The 25,063-nt window shown below is 43.5% G+C and overlaps 1 protein-coding gene across 2 annotated transcripts in view; it reads left to right on the top strand.

The window, feature by feature from the left end:
- The window catches only part of LOC117356031 (cilia- and flagella-associated protein 20), an 87,149-nt gene that overhangs the window by 21,423 nt on the left and 40,663 nt on the right, over nucleotides 1–25,063 (top strand). For both annotated transcript variants that reach the window (XM_033935280.1, XM_033935281.1), the window contains exons 2-3: nucleotides 9,838–9,917; nucleotides 11,028–11,139. In XM_033935280.1, the coding sequence (XP_033791171.1) occupies nucleotides 9,838–9,917; nucleotides 11,028–11,139 (192 nt within the window). The remainder of the gene's footprint in view (nucleotides 1–9,837; nucleotides 9,918–11,027; nucleotides 11,140–25,063) is intronic.

The raw sequence follows: 25,063 nt of genomic DNA, 5'->3' as shown, positions 1-25,063 counted from the left end.
GATAGTGGAAGACCATTCCAAGAGGCCTGGACAGAGTACATATGGAGTGATTGAACGCAGTGGGAAAGCATTGTGTATTATGTGTAATGAAAGTGTTGTGTCTCGCACATCAAGTGTCAAACGTCACTTTGAGACCAACCATAACAGTGTTGCTGAACTTGGTTTAGCTCAAAGAAAAGAGTTCCTTGTAGGAAAATTAAAAAAATATCACTCCCAGTCTCTTAGTTTTAGCAACTATCTTTCAAAAACTAATCATCTTACAGTTGCCAGCTTTCAAATTTCACTGTGCATGGCAAAACATGGTAAGCCCCTCTCTGATAGAGATTTTATCAAAAAGGCAATTTTGGCTGGGAGTAATTCTCTCTTCCATGATTTCCAAAACAAGGATAAAATTGTGCAGCGCATCTCTGAGATGCCGCTAAGCAGAAATACTGCAAAAGATAGGGTTCTGCGAATGGCTGCTGATGTTAGTCAACAGCTTACTTGCGACTTACAAAAAGCACCCTTCTACTCCATGTGCTTGGATGAAAGTACAGATATTACTAACCATGCAAGACTAGCGCTCATTTTGCGTTATGCTACTGGTGACATCATGAGAGAAGAGCTGGTAAAACTGCTGTCTTTGCCTGGAAGAACACAAGGGAAAGATATCCACAATGCTATGATGGAGGCTTTTTCATCACTAGACATAAGTCCAGAAAAAGTAGTTTCAGTTACTAGCGATGGAGCACCTAGAATGGTGGGGACAACATCAGGATTCATTCATTTCTTTGCTAAGGAAGCAAAACATCCACTGATTCAATTTCACTGCATAATACATCAAGAGGCTCTCTGCGCCAAATAAAGCAGCAAAAAACTTGACGATGTCCTCAAAGATGTAACAAAAATGGTGAACTTCATCATGGCGCATGCTCTTAATTTTCGACAATTTCAAGCCCTTCTTGATGAGGTTCAGGCACAATATAACACTTTACTGATGTACAATAATGTCCGGTGGCTGAGCAGAGGACGAGTGTTAGAGAGATTTGTGGCCTGCTTGGAAGAAGTTAGGCTATTTATGAACGAAAAGGGGGAAGACTATCCTCAACTCACCAACATGGCCTGGCTTACCAACCTCATGTTCTTTACAGATTTTACTAACCACTTTAATGTACTAAACAAAAAATTACAAGGCATGGGAAAAACAGCAGAAAGCATGTTTAGTGACATCAAAGCTTTTGAGAGAAAATTGCATGTTTTTGAAAAAGACCTTGAGAGTGGACAGCTAAAATATTTTCCCAACCTAAAAATACATTTGGATAATTCTACAACATTTGTGGACAGTCATAAAAAACACCAGGAAATCCACAAAGCATATTCCACCATTGTAGCCGAAGCAAAGGAGAATTTTAGTAAAAGATTTTCTCAGTTCCGTAAGATGGAGACAACCCTTTCATTTATAACTTCCCCAGAAAAGTCCACATTTGAAGATCTTGATCTTTCCTGCTTACAGTGGTTGGATATTCAAAATTTGGAAATGGAGCTACTGGAATTTCAAGAAAGCTCTATCTGGAAAAGTAAATTCAATGACCTGCGTGCGGCTCTTGAACGTATTGAGTGTGAAAGGGTGACAAATGAAATCACTGCTAGCAGTTCTGAAAATGAAATCCTAAAAGCGTGGAATTCTCTGCCAGACAATTTTAAGTCCATGAAAGCACTTGGGATTGCTCTTCTTACTTTGTTTGGGTCATCCTATGCTTGTGAGCAGCTGTTTTCGGCTTTGAATCATATAAAATCTGATGCTAGAAACAGATTAACGGATAACATGAGTGCTGCATGTGTTGCTCTGAAATTAACGCACTATGAGCCAAGGATTGACAAGTTATCAGCATGCATGCAACAACAAAAATCACATTAATTTTTTTCAGAGCATGCCCAATGCATATGTTTACATGAAGCAGTGTTTTCAGTTTGCAGTTAAGACACTTTCTAAGTTATTTAAATATTATTTAAAGATGTTATTTAAAAAAGGGACTTTACATGGCCCTGTTGTATTCCAATCTGGAATTTCCAATAAAAACGGTTGGTTTAATTGAAAGCTCTTTTGTTTTCTTTACATCATATTATTAGAAATGTAATGATTTAACTATTTTCTAATTTGATTGTAAATTTTACAAAAAAACTTGTATAGACTCTTTGGGAATACACACCGAGTCTTGACACAGTTAACAGTTTTAAGAAGTTTATCTTTTTTTTTACTCAGGATACATTTGACATGTTAGGAGTGTGTGGCACAGGGGTTGGATCTACAGCCTCCGCACCCTGGGGTTGTGGGTTCAAACCCCGCGCTGCTCCTTGTGACCCTGGGCAAGTCACTTAATCCTCCATAGCCCCAGGTACATTAGATAGAATGTGAGCCCACCGGGACAGATAGGGAAAATCCTTGAGTACCTGATTGTTAAAACCGCTTAGATAACCTTGATAGGCGGTATATAAAATCCTAATAAACTTGAAACTTGAAACTTATGTGAATAATACATTTAAAATATATTGTGTAACTGAATCAAATTCTTCCTAAATTCATTAAATTGAATGAAATCATTAAAACATTATAAATTGCCAATAAATTGAAATGAAAACCAAAGGATTGTGAATCAAATTGATTCTCTGACAATACAAAGATTCCAACCTTTAAAAATTATGTTACATAGTTCAGGCAACTTTATAAAGAGTTTTTAGGTACTAAAATCTTGTTATTAAGGTTTAATTGACGTGCTGGCACTTTGAGGAAATTCTTTGGTTTTGTGCGGCAGTTTGGGCACTCGGGCTCAAAAAGGTTAGCCATCACTGTCCTAGGACAAGCAGGCATATCTTCTCACTGATGGGTGACCTCCAAACTAACAGAATGGGATGGTGGGAAAGTTGGCCATTAAGAAAATAAATTTTGTAACACAGATTGGCCGAAGTGCCCATCCCGCCTGGAGAAAGACTCCAGACAGAGTAGTGAGAAGTGAAGGTATGAACTGAGGACCAGGTAGCAGCCTTGAAGATCTCCTCAATAGGAATAGACCTGAGGAAAGCAACAGAGGCTGCCATAGCTAGAACTTTATGGGCTATGATATGGTTCTCCAGTGTCAGTCCGGTCTGAGCATAGCAGAACGAAATGCAGGCGGCAAGCCAATTGGAAATCGTTCTCTTGGAAATAGGCTATCCCAACTTATTTGGATCAAATGAGAGAAAAAGTTGGGGAGAGCTTCTGTGTGGCTTTGTACGATACAGGTAATAAGCCAAAGCACGTTTACAGTCATAGAAACATAGAAATAGACGGCAGATAAGGGCCACGACCCATCTAGTCTGCCCACCCTAATGACCCTCCCCTACCTTTGCCTAGTGAATAGAGCCCACGTGTCGATCCCATTTGGTCTTAAAATCAGGCACGCTGCTGGCCTCGATCACATGCAGTGGAAGACTGTTCCAGCGATCAACCACCCTTTCTGTGAAAAAGAATTTCCTGGTGTCAGCTCGTAGTTTCCCTCCCCTAATTTTCCACGGATGCCCTCTTGTTCTCGTGGGACCCTTGAAAAGGAAGATATCTTCCTCCGCCTCTATGCAGCCCATGAGATACTTGAACGTCTCGATCATGTCCCCCCTCTCTCTGCGCTCCTCGAGTGAGTATAGCTGCAATTTGTCTAGCCGTTCCTCGTATGGGAGATCCTTGAGTCCCGAGACCATCCGGGTGGCCATTCTCTGAACCGACTCCAGTCTCAGCACATCCTTGCGATAATGCGGCTTCCAGAATTGCACACAGTATTCCAGATGGGGCCTCATCATGGATCTATACAATGGCATAATGTATGTAAAGCTTGTTCCCCAGGGTGAGATTGAGGTTTTGGAAAAAACACAGGAAAAACAATAGATTGATTGAGGTGAAAGTCAGAGACAACTTTAGGTAGAAACTTAGGGTGAGTATGGAGAACCACCTTATCATGATGAAAAACTGTAAAAGGTGGATCTGCAACTAGTGCATGCATAGGGAAATGCAAGGTCATGCACGTGGGGAAAAAGAACCCGATGTTCACTTACAAAATGGGGGGAACACCACTAGGGGTCAGTAACCTGGAGAGAGACCTGGGAGTGATGGTAGACGCAACACTGAAGGCATCGGCGCAGTGCGCCATGGCCTCAAGGAAAGCAAACAGAATGTTGGGTATCATTAAGAAGGGTATCACGACCAGGACGAGGGAAGTCATCATGCCGCTGTATCGTGCAATGGTGAGGCCGCATCTGGAGTACTGTGTCCAGTACTGGTCACCGTACCTCAAGAAGGACATGGCGGTACTTGAGGGAGTACAGAGAAGAGCAACTAAACTGATAAAGGGAATGGAAAATCTCCCATATACCGACAGATTAAAGCAGCTAGGACTTTTCTCCCTGGAAAAGCGGAGACTTAGAGGAGACATGATAGAGACCTTCAAGATCCTGAAGGGCATAGAAAAAGTTGACAGGGACAGATTTTTCAAATCATGGGGCAACACAAGTACAAGGGGGCACTCGGAAAAATTGAAAGGGGACAGGTTTAAAACAAACGCTAGGAAGTTCTTTTTCACTCAGAGGGTGGTGGATACATGGAACGTGCTTCCAGAGGCTGTGGTAGACAGGAACACTTTAAATGGTTTCAAAGAGGGTTTGGATAGGTTCCTAGAAGAAAAAGGGATTGAGGGGTATAGATAGATATAGACCACTACTCAGGCAATGGGCTTGATGCGCCACCGCGGGAGCGGACCGCTGAGCAGGATGGACCTATGGTCTGCCTCAGCGGAGGCAACTTCTTATGTTCTTATGTTCTTAACTCACTGACCCTCCTGGCAGAGGTGAGAGCAATAAGAAAAACCACTTTCTAAGTAAGAAACTTGAGAGGAGCCGTGTCCATTGGTTCAAACAGAGGCTTCATCAAACTGGAAAGAACCACATTAAGGTCCCAGACTACAGGTGGAGGCCTGAGAGGTGGTTTCACATTGAAAAGGCCCTTCATTAATCTGGATACCAGAGGATGAGCGGTAAGTGGTTTGCCCTGCACTGGCTCATGAAAAGCAGTAATAGCACTGAGATGGACTCTAATAGATGTATACTTAAGACCTGAGTCCGACAGAGAAAGGAGATAATCCAACACTGATGCCACTGCCAAGGAAGTTGGATCATGATGATGAAGTAAACACCAGGAAGAAAACCGAGTCCACTTTTATTGATAACATTGCTGAGTGGCCGGTTTCCTGGAAGCATCAATAATTTGATGAACAGGCTGAGACAGGAGTAATCGAATAGAAGTCAGCCCGAGAGAAACCAAGCTGTCAGGTGTAGTGACTGAAAGTTGGGATGTAGAAGGGATTGCTGATTTTGAGTAAGCAGAATAGGAAACACTGGAAGTAGTATGGGTTACCTGGAACTGAGTTGTAGGAGGAGGGAAGACCAATGTTGTCTGGGCCACCGTGGAGCAATGAGAATCATAGTGGCTGACTCCCTTTTGTGTTTGAACAGAGTTCTCAATATGAGAGTAAGTGGAGGGAAGGCATATAGAAACTGATCCGTCCAATCTAGTAGAAATGCATCCGCCGCCAGACGGAGAGGAGAGTAAAGTCTGGAGCAAAACTGGGGCAGCTGATGATTGTGAGGAGCTGCAAATAAGTCCACCTGCGGTGTGCCCCTTTGAGCAAATACTGATTGGAGAGTGAGAACATTGAGAGTCCATTCGTGAGGTTGAAGAATTCTGCTGAGGTTGTCTGCTAGAGAATTCTTCTCGCTTTGAATGTATACTGCTTTCAGGAACAGATGACGAGCTGTCGCCCAGGATCAAATCTTTTGAGCCTCCTGACACAACAGGAAAGAACCCGTGCCTCCCTGTTTGTTGATGTAATACATTGCTTCTTGATTGTCTGTGCAAAGAAGGAGGACTTGAGGAGAGAGAAGATGTTGAAACGCCTTGAGGGCATAAAACATCGCCCTGAGTTCCAGAAAATTGATGTGAAATTTTTGCTCGTTGACAGTCCAAAAACCCTGAGTTTGTAGATTGTTCATTGCGCCCCCCCAGGGATAAGGGGATGCGTCTGTAGTGATGATCTTGTGATGAGGCGGCAAATGAAAAAGGAGACCTTTGGAAAGATTGAAGGAGGTCATCTACCAATGCAGAGACTGCAGAAGAGACGATGTGACAGATATGTGCTTCGAGAGACAATCCTTGGCTTGAGACCACTGGGACGCTAGAGTCCACTGAGGAGTACGCAGGTGAAGTCTTGCCAGAGGTGTGACCTGGACCGTGGAAGCCATATGACCCAGAAGAACCATCATGTGTCTGGCAGAGATGGTCTGAAGAGGAAGCAATTGCTGACAGAGACAGATGAGAGTCTGAAGTCGATCTGGTGGAAGGAACGCCCTCATCAGAGTAGTGTCCAGAATTGCTCTAATGAATTGGAGACGCTGTGTTGGAATGAGATTTGATTTGGGAAAATTGACTTCGAATCCTAGAAGCTGAAGAAGAGAGATGGTTTGAAATGTCGCATGAGCCACTCTCTGAGAGGAAATCTCCTTGATTAACCAATCGTCCAGGTAGGGAAAGACCTGGAGACTGTGTAACTGTAGACAAGCCGCCACCACAATGAGGCATTTTGTGAATACTTGGGGAGAAGATGCCAACACGAAGGGAAGAACCTTGTACTGGTAATGTTGATGATGAATTTGAAACTGAAGATACTTCCGAGAGGCTGGATGCATGGGTATATGCGTGTAGGCTTCTTTGAGGTCTAGGGAGCATAGCCAATCGTTGAGATTGAGATGAGGATACAGGAGAGCTAGTGACAACATCCTGAATTTTTCTCTGACCAAGAAGTTGTTGAGAGCTCTGAGATCCAAAATGGGTCTGAGTCCTCCTGTCTTCTTGGGAACCAAGAAGTAACGGGAATAAAACCCCTTCCCGTGCTGGTCGAGAGGAACTTCTTCGATGGCATTTAGCTGAAGAAGAGATTGTACTTCTTGAAGAAGCACGGAGGACTGTGCAGGGTCCAAAGCAGACTCTTTTGGAGGGCAGTCTGGAGGAAGAGTCTGGAAATGAAAAGTGTAACCCTGATGAACGATGGTGAGAACTCAATGGTCCGAAGTAATGAATTCCCAACGGTTGATGAACCACTGAAGACGACCCCCTATGGGCTGAGGTAATGGATGAGAAATGTGAAGATTGGCTATGATCCGAAGAAACAGGTCAAAAGTGCTGCTGAGATTTAGGTTGTGCAGCCGGTTGTTTCTGCTGATGTTGACGAGGCTGCTGTTGTTGAGGATGGCGTGGTCTCTGAGGTTGAGACTGAGGTTGTTGTAGGGGTCTAGAAGCAAACCTACGTTGGTATGTAGATTGTGGCCTGAAAGGACGAGTAGGTGGAGGCTTTTCTTGTTCTTGATTAAAGTATCGCACCTGGTTTCATGAGCTGAGAGCTTCTGGGTCGTAGTATCTAAAAACTCACCAAAAAGCTCATCGCCCAAACAAAGAGCATTGGCCAGATGATCTTGATGATTAACCTCCAGTTCAGAAACTCGAAGCCAAGCTAACCTTCTCACGGCAACAGACATGGTGGTAGCTCTGGAGGTAAGCTCAAAGGTATCATAAACAGAGCCAACCAAGAACTTTTGTAATTGTAACAAGGAAGTATATGCTGCTGAAAAAGAGAAAGCTTTCGGTCAGGTAAATATTTCTGGAAAGCAGACACTTGTTGAATTAAATGTTTAAGGTAAAATGAGAAATGGAAGGCATAATTTCCAGATCGATTGGCAAGCGTAGAATTTTGAAATAAACGTTTGCCAAAATGATCCATAGTTTTACCCTCTCTGCCAGGAGGAACAGAAGCATAAACACTGGCACCTGCAGATTTCTTAAGAGTAGACTCAACAAGGAGAGACTCATGAGGCAGTTGTGGCTTATCAAAACCAGGAAGAGCCACCACCCTGTAAAGAGAGTCCAGCTTCCGAGGAGCTCCTGGAATAGTTAACGGAGTTTCTAAATTTTTATAAGTCTCCTTAAAAATGTCATTAAGAAGGAGCTTAAGAAACTACTTAGGAGGTTGATCAAAATCTAATGCATCCAAAAATGCTTTAGATTTTTTAGAATCTGATTCAAGAGGAATGGAAAGCGCCTCTGACATTTCCCTCAAGAACTTAGAAAAGGAGGTCTGTTCAGGCTTTGAAACAGGCTCCCTAGAAGAACCATCCCCAACTGAGGAAGCCTCTTTGGCTGTAAGAATAGGTTCCTTGGAGTCTTCCCAAAGTTCCGAGTCTTTCATCTGTGGAACCTGTGAAATGAGTGTCGAAGGCTCGACCTGCTTAGTCTTCCGAAGAGACTTGCCTGATTTGACCGACATCGTCTCAGGCGATGTCAATAAAGAACGATGTCGAGCCGAATCCAACATTGCACTGGAAGACAAAATTGATGGCACTGATGACAATTTCTTAGTGGGTGTTGTTGTCAAGATGGATGTCTGCATCGATGGCTTAGACCTGGTTGATGCCGCCAAAGTTGATGCCGAGACCATGTGCTCAGACCGAGCTGACACCGGAGGAGCTGGTATCGCCATGATCGGGAGCAATAGTTGTAATTGCTCTCGCAATTGCTCTTTAACCACCTCAGAAATTGTGTCCTCAAGAGACTGCACTGGTACCACTTGCTTTTTCCTCGGTACTTTAGGTGCCGCTCTGCGCTCCGGAGATGAGGAGGCCGATGACGAGGCACTCGCCTTTATCGGAGCCGAGCGTTTTTTAGCACGCCTCAAGGTCGGCAGGACTTGACTCACTGCAGTAATGACCTGAGGATCTGAAAGGGAAGAAGGCTTCTTAGCCAGCTTACTCACGGACACCGAGGGAGAATCCTGTGATGTCGAATGGTGCGAAGTCGACTTTGGCATAGACTCCGACGCTGGTACCGATACCAAGTCTCCTTCCATAGCGGGCCCAAATAATAATCGCTGCTGGATTTGTCGGTTTCGAAGTGTCCTTTTCTGAAGAGAAGAACAATGAGAACAGAATTCAGCCTTATGGTCCGGCCCGAGGCACTGAAGGTACCTGCGATGCGGGTCCGTGAAGGAAATCAGCCGATTACACAGTCTGCACTTCTTAAACCCTGTAGATGGTCATGACATCGAAGGGAAAATGTCCTCAGCCAAGTCGAAGGTTGAGGCTCGAGGCTGAAAAGAGGCTCCGCCAGGCCGCTTGTGTAAAAGTGAAAAAGTTAAAAAAAAATATTTTTTTTAAAATATAAGTAAAAGAAAAAGAAATGATTAAATCCTAAGAAAAAAGAAGTACTGCGCGAGCGAGAAGGCAGTGAAAAAGACGCAAGTCAAAAAAGAGCAACTGACTAGCTCTGCGGAAACGAAATAACTGACGGACCGCGCGCCTCCAGGTGGGAAGGCACTCGCGCATGCGCGGTGCGGGCATCAAGAACTTTCTAAGTTCTTAAGAGTGGTCCGTACCGAGGGCTCCGTGGTGACGTCGCCCATCAGTGAGAAGATATGCCTGCTTGTCCTGGGATAAGTAGGTAAACAGTATTCATTCATTATATCTTTTTATTGTACAGGTATTGAATAAGTATAATATAGTATTGAACAATAATCAAGTAAAAGCAAACGATGTAATGGCATTGGTGTCACTTGTACAATAAAAAGAAATAATGAATAAATACTGTGTACCTACGTTTGGCCCACCCTATAAATCTAAACTGTTTTAGTTGTATCAAATTGCTGACCCTTGACCCTATGAATTTGGTGCGTGCTAATTGGGCTTGTGTGGTCTCAAGTTTGCCTTGTCTCTCATGAACACTTTCTCTTACAGGTCAGGAACGGCCACATCAAGAGGATCACAGACAATGACATCCAGTCGCTGGTGCTGGAGGTGGAAGGCACTAATGTCAGGTGAGGTGCATGGCGGAAACGTCAAAACTTCACTTGAGCTAACTCCAAACAGCCAAATAACCACAGCAAAATCAATTCAATCCTCACTCACTGCTTTTAGTGAAATGCTCAGCTTCCTGTAGTCACTGCTGTAGTGCCCCATGACCCCCGACTAATACTTTTCATGTGTGCCCTTAACCGCTAGAATCTTGTTGGGGATTATAACGTTGGCCATGACAGTTTTGTGGAGGTGCGCTGAGTAACAACTATGCAGAAGTGAGAGAGAGCATGCCAGTGTACTAAGCTAAGTAGCATTTGTTTTTTTGTTCCCTGTGCACAGTGGTGGATTTTGTTCCCAGTTAGAAAGTTGCATTTTGCATTAGTGGAGCTTGAAATCCTCTGTGGATTGCCGCATTTCCATAATTATTCTTGAGGCTTTTTTCGCCACCATTTTGATTAAATGACTGTCTCTTGTGGGTGCTTCCACCGCTGGCTGATAACAAAAATATCTAAACAACTTCTAAAATGTTATCAACAATTTAATTTCTGCAGAGACATTTCAATACCTACATGGCGTAAATGCGCATGAGGCGAGTCTCTTTCAGTTGAAAGGAAGCTCTTGGGGAATAGGATGTAGGATTACTCGAAAGTAAACTGAGAAAATATTTCTTCTGGAAAGGATGGCGGAGATAAAAACTGCATTTGAATTGAAGAAAGCTTGGGACAGCACCTAGGATCTCTCTGGGAGAGGAAGAGAAAGTAGTCTTTATTGTCCTTCATTCTTTATGTTAAATGCTGGTTTAAATGGGAGTGTCTCCCAAACTATTATTAAATCTTAGTTTCATATTAGACTTATTAAACTAAGGGCTAGATTTACTAATGTGTGTTGAGAGGTGCATTCTCCTATAGTTAGATCTTTGTTAAATAGTCTGCATTACGTTCAGGTTAATGTGTAATAGCGCATTGCCATGTTAGGGACAGACCGTTCTGGATTGAATAAATGTACTAACATCCATTAAATTACTGTGAAACTTGCTAACATATCCATCAGCACTGAAGGATTAAGCATGGCCAGTCCAGGGGAGACTTGCATTACTACCTATGTTATTTGCAGTTTCTTTCTCTTCTCAGCACCACATACATTACCTGCCCTGCAGATCCCAAGAAGACATTGGGGATCAAACTTCCCTTCCTGGTGATGATTATCAAGAATCTGAAGAAGTATTTTACTTTTGAGGTGCAGGTATGAAATAGTTGAGGCAGGAAAGGTAAGGGTTTGTCTGAAATAGTCGTGTCCCCTCTCCTCAGCAAGATCATTTGCCGTAAAGAAAGAATAAAGCGGAAGGTGAGTTATGTGGAATCCTGTGATTTTCTTCTAGATCAGGGGGTGGGCGTAGAATCCCTTTATTCATCCTGCCAGTTTATGAATCCTTAATAAGTGAAAACAAAAAATGGAAAATACAATGATACCATTTTTTTATTGGACTAACTTGAAGAGGCCAAAACCACCTTCCTCAGATCAGGACAGTAAGAGCATAAGATGGCAGTATCAGGAATATGTAAGTGGAACATAAAAGCATTTCAATTAAAGTCTCAAGGGGAGAGGGAGGGAGAGAGAGCCGAGATGAGATGGTGACAAAGGGAAACCGAGCTCTTTGCAGGTATCTTATTTGTACTTCAAATGTCTTGCATTCCTGGATTGTTTTTTAAGATTTCAGCTTTCAAGTTGATCAGCTTTTAATCAGAGAAACTACATTAGTGCAGACGTTCAATGCTGGGCCGTTTCTGGCTGGTTTTTGTCCACTAAACACTTAATCAGTTAAGCCTATAGTCAATATTTATGCAGTCTGACTTAACCTCCAGTCATACCCAGTCTGGCTCTGAATATCCATGCCTAATTGGCTAAGCCACCCGACAGCCAGTTTAGTTGTAGGCGCTAATCGTGAATATTCAGTGGGGGATAATGAAATATTTGTGGTTAACCGCAAAAAACACTGTTGAATCAGTCAATGGCTGTTTCTGACCTGTTGAATATGGGGGGCTATGTATCTAGTGACCAGTTATTATGTTAACCAGGTTTTCTGTTCAAGGTTGGATTAGATTACAGGAGGTTGGGTCAGTTACCCAGGAAGTTACAGTGGACAGCTTGACATGGACATTGCTAGTACAAGTAGATCAGTACAACTATTAGTACAGTTAGGTCATAGTTATAAGTACAAGGAGGTCATCGTTGGCTCCTCGTTACGTCCCAGGAGTTGCCTTTAGACAGTTTAGAAATGGGCTTTTCCAATTATCATTTCAGTTATTTCTACATCTTGCACCTGGATGATGTAGTCCCTTTTCTTATAGCCTGTAATAAGTTCAACAGCTACTTCTTTAGCACTCTCCAGACCGGTAGAGGTTAATCTTTACGAGTGGGTATATATCCCAATCATGACCAGCAGGTGGAGACTGAAAACAAAACAGTGGAATAGTACATAAGAGATACCTTCCTCTATTCCTATCAGCCTTCTTTCAGTCTCCAGCAGGTGTGAGTGAGCTGTACCCATCTCCCTTGGTAGGGCTGTTGGAATTTGTTTAGGGGTTTCTAGTCCCTGTTTTTGGCTGGATTGAGCTTGGGTGGGCCCTGTTTGGGAGTCCATCCGTCCTCAGGGGTGTCAAACCCAGCAGGTCTCGAGCGGGGTCCCTCCCCCCATTTCCTTCACCTCCCCACATTTTTTTAGAGAAGCCTCAGCAGTATTCCTTGCCCCCTAAATCAAGCAAGGCATATTGCTTTGAGAACCTGTGGAGTCTGTTAAAAAAAAAAATCTTGAGGCACTTTATTTTTTTTTTCCAATTCTTTATTATTTTCAAAACTTACAATAAGTGTAACAATAAATACAACATTTTATACTTCAATACCACACTTAATATTCTATTAATATCTATTTCAGAATTAATCCCCCCTCCCTCCTAAACAATCACAACATCCAACATATACCGTATTTTCACATAGATAACGCGCACCCGTGTAAAACGCGCACACGGGTATAGCGCGCGGAAAACACAAATTTATGTACAGAAATTTTTATATACCGCGCATGCTGCCCGACTCTCCTTTCGCCCACCCTGACTCTCCTCTGGCCACCCCGACTCTCCTTTCGCCCGCCCCGACTCTCCTCTCCCCCTTGAAGTCCTGTCCCCACCCTGAAAGCCTGATGCCCCCCCTGGACGTCCGATTCACCCCCCCGCAGGACTGCTCGCACCCCCACCCCGAAGGACCGCTCGCATGCACTCCCACCCGCACCCCCACCCTGAAGGACCGCTCGCACCCCCACAGCCTCCCGACCCCCCCCCCTATCATGTAGAAGCTCCTACCGGTGTCCTGCTGCTTTCTCTTGGCGGTCCCGGCCCTTCCGTGAGCCCTGCGCCTGCGCTGCTTCCTCTTCCAGCGGTTCGCCCTTTCTCTAACGTCAATCCCTCTTGCCCCGCCGACTCCCCAACACAATCGGGGCAAGAGGGAGCTCAAGCCCTCTTGCCCCAGCCAACCGCAGCACCCCCGACACGATCGGGGCAAGAGGGAGCTCAAGCCCTCTTGCCCCCCGACACGATCGGGGCAAAAGGGAGCCCAAGCTCTCTTGCCCCGCCGACTCCCCAACTCCCCGACAATATCGGGCCAGGAGGGAGCCCAAACCCTCCTGGCCACGGCGACCCCCTACCCCCACCCCGCACTACATTACGGCAGGAGGGATCCCAGGCCCTCCTGCCCTCGACGCAAACCCCTCTCCCCCCAACGACCGCCCCCCCAAGAACCTCCGACCACCCCCCCAGCCGACCCGCGACCCCACCTGGCCGACCCCCACGACACCCCCACCCCCCTTCCCCGTACCTTTGTGTAGTTGGCCGGACAGACGGGAGCCAAACCCGCCTGTCCGGCAGGCAGCCAACGACGGAATGAGGCCGGATTGGCCCATCTGTCCCAAAGCTCCGCCTACTGGTGGGGCCTAAGGCACCTGGGCCAATCAGAATAGGCCCGGGAGCCTTAGGTCCCTCCTGGGGGCGGGGCCTGAGGCACATGGGAGTCACAAGGACTTGGGAGCCATCAGCAAAATATTGTAACATGTAATCATTGTTTTCCCATATAAACATGCACATCCGGGAGGGGGGAGGTTGGGGGTCTGATAGGATAATAAATTTAGATATATTGAATCGAGGTTTAATATAGAAATTACCGTATTTTCACGCATATAACGCGCGCGTTATACGTGTTTTTACAAACCGTGCATAACCTTGCGCGGTATACGCGTGAGCGCGCTATATAAATTTTTTTTTACATAGTTTAAGGTGTAAGTTCTGCACGGATTCCTACTGCCGAGGTGCATGACCTTGCATTTCTTGGCGTTGAAGCCCAGCTGCCAGGTAGATGACCAACGTTCCAACAAAAACAGGTCATGCGTCATACTATCGTGTAAATCGGAGCCGCTCACTATGTTACATAGTTTGGTGTCATCGGCGAATAGTGTTATTTTACCTTGAAGCCCCTGAGTCAGGTCCCCTATGATTTAGTTTGGTTTGATCATTTGACAAATTTCTTGAATAGTATGGTTTTCAGTTCTTTCCTGAATGTTTTGTTGTTGGGCGTTGTGGTCAGCAGATTTGAGAGGTAGTGGTCTATTTTCGCTGCTCTGGTGGCTAGTAGACCGTCATATATTTTTTTGCTTTGCATGCCTTTGATTGGGGGGGGGGGGGTAGATAAAGTGTGCTTGAGTTCTCTATGGTCTGGATATGTTTTTCCTGATTAGGCGGTTGTTCAGATCGCTTGGTCCATTTCCATTGATACTGAGAACATAGCATAATCGCAGAGGAAAAATGAGTTGCCATTCCAACCATAACCAATCTGGGATGTTTTCAGTGGGCTCTGGGAGGACCCAATACATACCTTGGTGCAAAATATAGGCTTGATGATACTTATAAAAATTGGGAAAATTTACCCCTCCCTCTGTAATTGTTTTTTGTAAAGATACTAAGGCAACTCTAGAAGTTTTGCCCATCCAAATTTTATTCCATCCTCTTTTCATAGAAAGGAGAATTTTTCAAATAATCCTTTTCTGCAAAGAATATTAATAGGAAGAACTTCTGATTTAGTTCAATTTATTTTGTATCCTGAAAATTTTCCAAATTTCTCTATTACATCAAGTAAGCATGGAATGGTTGTTTCAGGATTCCTCAAATGAAGCAGTATATCATCTGCATAAGCAGAGACCTTATATTCCCGATCTCAATAACGAATACCCTGTATCTCCTTCGCCTGCTGAATAGCTAATAACAAGGGTTCTAATACAATATCAAAAAGCAAAGGAGACAAGGGACATCCCTGTCTAACTCCCCTCCGCAAACTAAAACTTTCAGAGAGATTATTATTAATATACAGTCTAGCAGAAGGGGAACTATACAAGGATTGAATCATTTGTATAAATCCTGAACCTATTCCAAACCAATCCATTGCTTCATACATGAAGGTCCATTCCACCCTATCAAAAGCTTTTTCTGCATCTAAGGATACAGAGCAGGCTGGATCTTTCATGGCTTTTGCTAAATTTAACATATGAAAATCCAGTCTGGTGGTGTGTGAGGAATATCTCTGAGCAACAAATCCTGTTTGGTGCATACCAATAATAAAAGAGAGAACCTTAGCCAAGCACAAGGCCAATGTCTTGGCTAGAAGTTTAACATCTACATTGATTAAAGAAATAGACCTGTAATTTGAAACCAATCTGGGATCTTTATTTGGCTTCGGCAAGACTATAGTAACAGATTCTGCCATAGTACCTGTAATGCAACCATTAGTTAGTTGGATCTGATATAAATTTAATAAATGAACTAAAAGGGTATTTTGAAATGTTTTATAAAACTCTACCGTGAAACCATCTCCACCTGGAGTGGATCCAGCTCTAAGGGACTTCAACGCTGACTGCAATTCTTTTAATGATATAGGCGCCTCTAAGCTTCTTTTTATATGGTCTGGAATTTTTGGACCATTAATTAATTTTAAAAACTCTAAACCATCTTTTTCTTTATCTGAATAAGGCTCGGAAGAATACAAAGCTTTATAAAAATTTAAGAATTGCTTTAAAATAGGTCCAATTTGAGAATGGGTAGCACCTTTTTCATCTTTTATTGCAATAATTTTTGTCCTTCTTTTCTTTGCTTTAAGATAATTTGCCAATAATCTTCCCACCTTATTTGTGCTTCCATAATACATGGTCTGTTGAGAAAACAAATCTTTCCTTACAAATTGTGAAGAAATCATTATATTTACATTTTCTTTTAAAAGAGCCTGTAGAGTAGTTTGTTCCAATTTTGACTCTAAAATCTTAATTTCCTGTTCCAAATTATAAAATTGTTTTTTAAGCTGCTTCCTGAATATGAAATAATTTGACCTCTCATAGTGGCCTTAAAAGCATCCCATAAAGTCACCACTAATATTTCTTTTGACTCATTAATTTGGAAAAATTAATTCATTTTTAATTGGAATTCTTCAAGAAAATTTGAATCCTCTATTATCGATATTATCGAATATCCATAATAATCTGCCATTTTCCTGTTCAGCAAGTTTAAATTCAATCCACACCCCTCCATGATCAGACAAAATAATTGGATCTATGGAGGCTTGTGTTACTTGCTGACTTAACTGGCTTGAAACGAAAATATAATCTATTCTTGAAAAGGATTTGTGAACCTGAGAACAATAAGAAAATTCCCGTTCATTAAAATGAAGTATCCGCCATATATCTTTCAAATCACGATTGTACAAAATTAACTAATCCTAATGATTTCATAATTTTACTAGGTTTTTTTTTATCAATCAATGGATCCATAACAGCGTTAAAATCCCCTGCCACTACTAAAATAGAAGTGGCCAGTGGTAGTATTAACTGTTGCAGAGTTTTGAAAAATTCACTTTGCTGTGAATTTGGGGCATATACATTAAATAGCGCCAAGATAGTATTTCTCAGGCTCATTTCTACATGTACCCTTCTTCCTAAAGGATCTGAATCCATCATTTTAAACGTAGCTGAGCATTTTTTATTCACCAAAATGGCTACCCCTGCCTTTTTCCCTATCGCCGGGGCAAAAAAACAATGCTTTACACAACCATCTTCCAGTTTTTTAGCTTCTATGGCCGTCAAGTGTGCCTCTTGAATATAGTATATATCTGCATTTTGTTGTTTCAAAAAGGAAAGTATTTTCTTTTTCTTTATTGGATGATTGAGGCCATTAACATTTAACAAAAAAATTTTCAACTCCATTTTAATATTGTAGTAAAAAGGGACTATAAGAGATGCCACAAACCATCAAATATTTCAAATGAATCATACTTCCAATGCATCCAAATATCTTCCATTACATCCAAACCCATATTTAAGAAAACCCCCTCCCTCTTCCCTCCCCCCAAATAAAATGACTGCCTTGGAACACAGATAGGATTAGCAATCATTACTACCCCTCCCCCAGGCAATTTATATCTTTTTCTTCCCCTATCAGGACTTTAAATTAATAAACTTATACTTTAATATCGTAATATGAAATTTTTCCTCATTACCAACCCATATGAGAATAAAAAATTCTACTTATTCAATTTTTTTAAAGAAACTTTTCCAAAAAGTCTTAACTATTTCTTTTCATATTAAATATATTGTTGAATATTTCTTAACAAGCATCAATTTCTTTATATATATATATATCAGTAAATAAGTTCATCAAACATTCATTTTCCCATTAATTTTCTCTTTTCTATATCTTCCCTCTAACATGTATCGACTAACTATTTTAAACTCGACATATCCACAAGTTTATAATTTATAGTTTAGTTTCATCAAGGATTATTATTAGTAATATGTTCTAAACATAATCTATATCAAAATAGAAAATGAATCTTAATCAAATTCCAATAAAAAATAAGTGTTCTCTATTTTAAAAATTACTGACCAAATAAGCTTTTATATTTAACTTAGTAAATTTATAAACTAAATCTTCTTTTTTTTTTTTTTTTTCTGGAAAATCAGCACTTAATCACCAATATCAATCTATATTTTCTTCTTTGAATTTCATCACTTTATCCTTTACCCCTCTAAATTAATATCAAATACATCTAGTATAAGTTCATCCTTATACATGTGCATGAATTCATATGACCTTTGTTATTAACACTATATTCTCAATCATCTTTAACCAATAACTAATTTCAATAAAAACATGTCAATGCACAATATGTCAGACAATTCATAACACTGACCCCAGAATCAACTCATATTTCTGTATACATTAAATTCTTCTCAATAAGTCCAATCAAGTCTTTGTAAGAAATTTTAAAATCCTAAGCGAACAAGTTCCCTTCTTTAGAAAATATTAATATTATTCTAAGTTTAGAAGATAAAATTTAGGTTACTAACAACTTATATATGAGAATTCTTAAGAGACTCCTCCAAGAAACACAGGCTGACCATATTGAAATTTTTTTTTTTTGACGATTTGAGTCACACTGTCAACAATCTTGAATTTTTTTTTGTTGTTGTTGTGACCATTCCAGAATGAAGAAACAGTGTTTCTCTACTTTTACCTACTTGTATACAAGAATAAAGTTGTTATTATTATTATTAAATGTTTTAATGTCAATTTCAATATTGTAAAAGTCAATAGTACTTGTTTTCTCCGGTGTTTATATTGTTGAATATTTTTTTTTCTTCCTCCCTTTTCTTTTCCTCTTCTTGTTAGATTTTCAAAACTCCATCATCCTCTTCATTTAACTTGTCCAGAAGCCAAGAAATATTGTAATGTCAAGGTTATTAAAGCAAATCCATTTAAATAGACATTGAGGGGCATAATCAAAAGAAAAAAACGTCTAAAAAGTGTCCTAAATGGCTACTTGGACAATCAAAACGCCTGATCGTCCAAGTACCCATAAACAAAGCTGGTTTTTAGACGTATCTAAAACCAACTTAGGCCTTTCCCCTGCCTCTAGATGCACAGAGAGAAAAGAGGCGTGTTTAGAGGAGGGGAAAGGGCGGGCGGTGGACGGGAGGGGGCCGACCTACACCTAGGCGTACAACAGGTATAACCAAAACCTTAGGCAGGTTGCCTAGTCGGCACTTATACGTTTTTGACATAGACCAAGTCAAAACACGTCTAAGTGCCGAAAACACAACCTGCCTACACCTCCACCGCAAGCATCGCGGCAGGAGAGATGCCTCATCACCCCTACCGCGATGCCATCACTCCTCTACCCGAACTGCTGCGACCCGCGGCAGGAGAGATGCCCTATCTCTCCTGCCGCGGGTCGCGGCAGTTCCAGTAGAGAACATAAGAACATAAGCAGTGCCTCCGCTGGGTCAGACCAGAGGTCCATCGTGCCCAGCAGTCCGCACACGCGGTGGCCCATCAGGTCCAGGACCTGGACTGTAATCCTCTATCTATACCCCTCTATCCCCTTTTCCAACAGGAAATTGTCCAATCCTTTATTGAACCCCAGTACCGTACTCTGCCCTATTACGTCCTCTGGAAGCGCATTCCAGGTGTCCACCACATGTTGGGTAAAGAAGAACTTCCTAGCATTCGTTCTGAATCTGTCCCCTTTCAACTTTTCCGAATGCCCTCTTGTTCTTTTATTATTCGAAAGTTTGAAGAATATGTCCCTCTCCACTCTCTCTATGCCCTTCATGATCTTGTAAGTCTCTATCATATCCCCTCTAAGTCTCCTCTTCTCCAGGGAAAAGAGTCCCAGTTTTTCTAATCTCTCAGCATATGAAAGGTTTTCTATCTCTTTTATTAGACGTGTCGCTCTTCTCTGAACCCTCTCGAGTAACGCCATATCTTTCTTAAGGTACGGCGACCAATATTGGACGCAGTACTCCAGATGAGGACGTACCATCGCCCGATACAACGGCAGGATAACTTCTTTTGTTCTGGTTGTAATACCCTTCTTGATTATGCCTAGCATTCTATTCGCCTTCTTAGCGGCAGCTGCGCACTGTGCCGTCGGCTTCATTGTCATGTCCACCATTACCCCCAAGTCCCTTTCTTGGGTACTCTCCTTCAATAATATCCCTCCCATCGTATAGCTGCACCTTGGGTTTCTGCTACCCACATGTAGTACTTTACATTTCTCAACGTTGAACTTCATCTGCCATCTCGTCGCCCATTCCCCTAGTTTGTTCAAGTCTCTTTGCAATTTTTCGCAGTCCTCTTTAGTCCGAGCTCCACTAAATAGTTTTGTGTCGTCCGCAAATTTAATTATCTCACACTTCGTCCCTGTTTCTAGATCATTTATGAATATATTAAATAGCAACGGCCCAAGCACTGAGCCCTGCGGGACACCACTCGTGACCCTCCTCCAGTCCGAGTAGTGGCCCTTCACTCCCACCCTCTGTTTCCTACCCGCTAACCAGTTTCTGATCCATCTATGTACATCTCCTTCCACCCCATGGTTCTTCAGTTTTCAAAGTAGGCGTTCGTGGGGTACTTTGTCAAAGGCTTTTTGGAAGTCTAGATATATGATGTCTATGGGGTCACCTCTGTCCATCCGTTTGTTAATTCCTTCAAAGAAGTGCAATAAGTTAGTTAGGCACGATCTCCCCTTGCTGAAACCATGTTGACTGGTTGTCAGAAGTTTGTTTCTTTCAAAATGTTCATCAATGTTGTCTTTTATAAGTGCTTCCACCATTTTACCTGGAACTGAGGTCAGACTCACCGGTCTGTAGTTGCCCGGGTCACCTCTTGATCCCTTTTTAAAGATGGGCGTAACATTGGCTATCTTCCAGTCCTCTGGGATCACGCCTGTTTTCAGGGATAGATTGCAAATTTGCTGCAGTAGTTCCGCTATCTCCTCCTTTAGTTCCTTCAGAACCCTTGGATGGATTCCGTCCGGACCCGGGGATTTGTCAGTTTTTAGTTTTTCTAGCTGCCTGCGTACGTCTTCCAGGCTCACTTCCATGGATGTTAATTTTTCTGCTTGATCTCCCTTGAAGATTTGCTCAGGTTCCGGTATGTTGGATGTGTCTTCATTTGTAAACACAGACGAAAAGAACATGTTAAGTCTTTCTACTACTTCTTTCTCTTCCTTCACCACTCCCTTCCTGTCTCCATCGTCCAGCGGTCCCACCTCTTCCCTGGCTGGCTGCTTCCCTATAACATATCTAAAGAAAGGTTTGAAATTTCGAGCTTCCCTGGCTAGCCTCTCTTCATACTCTCTTTTGGCTTTTCGAACCACACGGTGACATTCTTTTTGATACTTCCTGTGCTCTTTCCAGTTGTCCTCAGTTTTGTCCTTTTTCCATTTCCTGAATGAATATTTCTTATTGCCCAAGCTCTCCTGGCCCCAGTGACCCCCTACCTCCCATCCCCCATTACGTTACGGGCAGGAGGGATCCCAGGCCCTCCTGCCCTCGACACAACTCCCCTCACCCCAACGAACGCCCCCCCAGAACCCCTGACCGCCGACCCGTGACCCCCCACCTCTACCCCCCTTCCCTTTTAAAGTTGGCCAGACAGACGGATGCCAAACCTGCCCGTCCAGCAGGCAGCCTGGATTGGCCCAGCCGTCCCAAAGCCCCGCCCACAAGTGGGGCCTAAGGCATCTGGCCAATCAGGATAGGCCCGGGAGCCTTAGGCCCTATTCTGATTGGCCCAGGCGCCTTAGGCCCCACCTATAGGCGGGGCTTTGGGACTGCTGGGCCAATCCGGGCTCATTCTGGCGTCGGCTGCCTGCTGGACGGGCGAGTTTGACACCTGTCTGTCCGGCCAACTTTAAAAGGTACGGGGAAGGGGGGTGGGGGGGTCATGGGGTCGGCCGAGGGGGTTGCGGGTCAGCGGGGGGGGCAATCAGGGGTTCTGGGGGGGGCGGTTGTTGGGAGGGGGGTTGCGTCGAGGGCAGGAGGACCTGGGATCTCTCCTGCCAATAATGTAGTGAGGGGTAGGGGGTCGCCGGGGCCAGGAGGGCTTGGGCTCCCTCCTGGCCCAATCCAGTCATGGGGGGATGGTCGCTGGGGCCAGGAGAGCTTGGGCTCTCTCCTGGCCCGATGTTAATCGGCGGGGCAAGAGGGCTTGGGCTCCCTCTTGCCCCGATTTTGGGGGGTCGCGTGTTGGACGGGGCAAGAGGACTTGAGCTCCTTCTTGCCCCAATGTTGTCGGGGGGGGGGGGTTGCGGTTCGACATGGCAGGAGGGCTTAGGCACCCTCCTGCCTGGATCATTGGGGGGGGGGGGTGTTCTGTAACCGGTGTTGTTTTTGACAGACACCGGTTACAGAATCCAGCTTTTAGGCGAAGGACTGGCTCCTCCTTCGCCTAAAAGCCCTTCTGTTGGATGTTTGGGGCTTAGGCGTTTTTTTGGTTCATTATGGCCAAAAAGTGTAGACGTCATGGGGGTGTACTTTTAGCCGTAGTGGTGATCTGGGCGTTTAGTAGAGGCAGGCCATAATCAAAACAAGGACGTTTGTTTTTGTTATGGACACTTTCCCTGCTTCTGCTTTGAACATTTAAGGACTTAGGCCAAAAGGGGACTTAAACGCTTTTTTTGATTATTAACCCCATTGGCTCAGAATTTGACAAAAAGTCTAAACTTTTCCGGATCTTCAAAATATACGGACTTATTCCCACTTGTCACTCTCATTTTTGCGGGGTAGTACAAGCCATAGGTGAGCCCCTTTTCTTTCATTTGAGGTCTTAACATGAGGAATTGCTTTCGTGTGTTTGCCGTATTTTTTGCGAAATCTGGCAAAAAACAGCAACTTGTAACCTTTATAATTTAAGTTTCTGTCGGCTTTAGCCAAATTTAATATCCCTAAGGCCTGCTGGAATGGTAAGAGCTTGAAAATTAAAGGCCTTGACTTCAGTTGGCTAGCTGACCATTTTGATGGAATCCTGTGTGCTCGTTCTATTTCTAGGGGATGTTTTGAATTTAAATGTAATAATGATATGGTTCAACCTCAGGAAAGGCCAGTCGAAGGAAGACTGTAGTGCTTGACTTAGTGAAACCTCAGGAGAGCAACCAACCGCTACGTCAAATCAGTAAGTAAACGGCGAAGAAACAATAGACCACAGTGGTTCTCTGTAGAGATCTCAGACCTCCATAAAAAAGAAGAAAAGAGCATTCATCATCTACAAACAATTAGGGAAGCGAGAATCCAAGGAAGACTATCTGGCCAAGTCAAAAGCGGTCAAAACGGCAGTCAGGGAGGCCAAACTCCGAATGGAGGAGAACCTTGCGAAGAACATCAAGAAGGGCGATTAATCCTTCTTCCGGTATATTAGTGACAGAAAAAGAAACACAGATGGGATAGTACGCCTTAGGAAACCCGACGGGAACTATGTAGAATCGGACTCCGACAAAGCCAATCTTTTAAATGAATACTTCTGCTCGGTCTTCACTTGCGAGGTGCTGGGATCCGGCCCTCAGCTGCCGACGAGGGAAAACTCAGAAGACCCGTTTCGAAATTTAGAGTTTACGCCCAGCAGTGTCTACGAGGAGCTATCAAGACTCAAGGTGAACAAAGCTATGGGACCGGACAAACTACACCCCAGGGTGCTCAGGGAATTGAGTGACGTCCTGGCGGAACCGTTATCAGCGCTCTTCAATCTTTCCCTAAGTACAGGAAGAGTCCCGTTGGATTGGAAAATGGCTAACGTCATTCCACTCCACAAAAAGGGATGCAGGATCGAGGCTGAGAATTTATAGACCGGTGAGTCTCACATCGATAGTGAGTAAACTTATGAAAACACTAATCAAACGCCAATTGGATACGATCCTGAACGAGGAGAATCTACGAGATCCCCATCAACATGGTTTTACGAAGGGAAGGTCCTGCCAATCAAATCTGATCAGCTTCTTTGACTGGGTAACAAGAAAGCTGGATATAGGGGAGTCCCTGGACATCGTGTACTTGGACTTCAGCAAAGCGTTTGATAGTGTCCCACACCGCAGGTTATTGAGCAAGATGGGTTTGATAGGACTGCATGAAACATTAACCGCATGGGTTAGGGAATGGCTTAGAGGTAGACTTCAGAGGGTAGTGGTAAACGGTACCCTCTCCGATACGACGGAGGTGATCAGCGGAGTGCCGCAGGGCTCGGTCTTGGGCCCAATCCTATTTAACATCTTTGTAAGAGACTTGGCTGAGGGGCTTCGAGGTAAAATTACATTATTTGCCGATGACGCCAAACTATGCAACATGGTAGGCAACTGCACAACAGATGAAAGCACAGTGCCCGACAAAAGCTCAATGCTCGACAGTATGAAGCAGGACCTACTCCTGCTGGAGCATTGGTCAAATACTTGGCAACTAAGTTTCAATGCCAAAAAATGCAAGATCATGCACCTTGGCGGCAAAAATCCATTTAGGACTTACACCCTAAATGGTGAGATCCTAGCAAGGACTGTAGCAGAACGTGACTTGGTGGTGATCATTAGCGAAGACATGAAGACTGCCAATCAAGTGGAGAAAGCTTCATCCAGGGCTAGACAAATCATGGGCTGTATCCGTAGAAGTTTCGTCAGCCGTAACCCCGAGGTCATAATGCCGTTTTACAGATCCATGGTGAGACCCCATCTGGAATACTGTGTACAATTCTGGAGGCCGCATTATCAAAAAGATGTGCGGAGAGTTGAGTCGGTTCAGCGAATGGCCACCGGGATGGTCTCAGGACTCAAGGATCTCCCATATGAGGAACGACTGGGTAAGTTGCAGCTGTACTCACTCGAGGAACGCAGAGAGAGGGGAGACATGATCGAGACGTTCTAATATGTCACAGGCCGTATCGAGGTGGAAGAGGATCTCTTTTTCCTTAAAGGACCCACGGCAACAAGAGGGCATCCGTTGAAAATCAGGGATAGGAAATTTCATGGCTACATCAGAAAATATTTCTTCACTGAAAGGGTGGTTGATCACTGGAATAATCTTCCACAACAGGTAATTGAGGCAAGCAGCGTGCCAGATTTTTAGAAAAGATGGGATTGGCATGTGGGATCTCTTCATGAATGTAATTAGGGGTGGGACATTAGTGTGGGCAGACTAGATGGGCCGTGGCCCTTTTCTGCCGTCATTTTCTATGTTTCTAATTTTGGTAGAAGTTTTTCTAAAAATTGTATAGCATTCCCCCCTTCCAAACCTTCAGCTAGTCCAATAATTTCACATTCT

This window comes from Geotrypetes seraphini, chromosome 2, assembly GCF_902459505.1.
Source record: "Geotrypetes seraphini chromosome 2, aGeoSer1.1, whole genome shotgun sequence".
Classification (NCBI taxonomy): Eukaryota; Metazoa; Chordata; class Amphibia; order Gymnophiona; family Dermophiidae; genus Geotrypetes; species Geotrypetes seraphini.
Note: the sequence above shows the minus strand (reverse complement) of the source record. Positions and strands in the feature narration are given on the sequence as shown.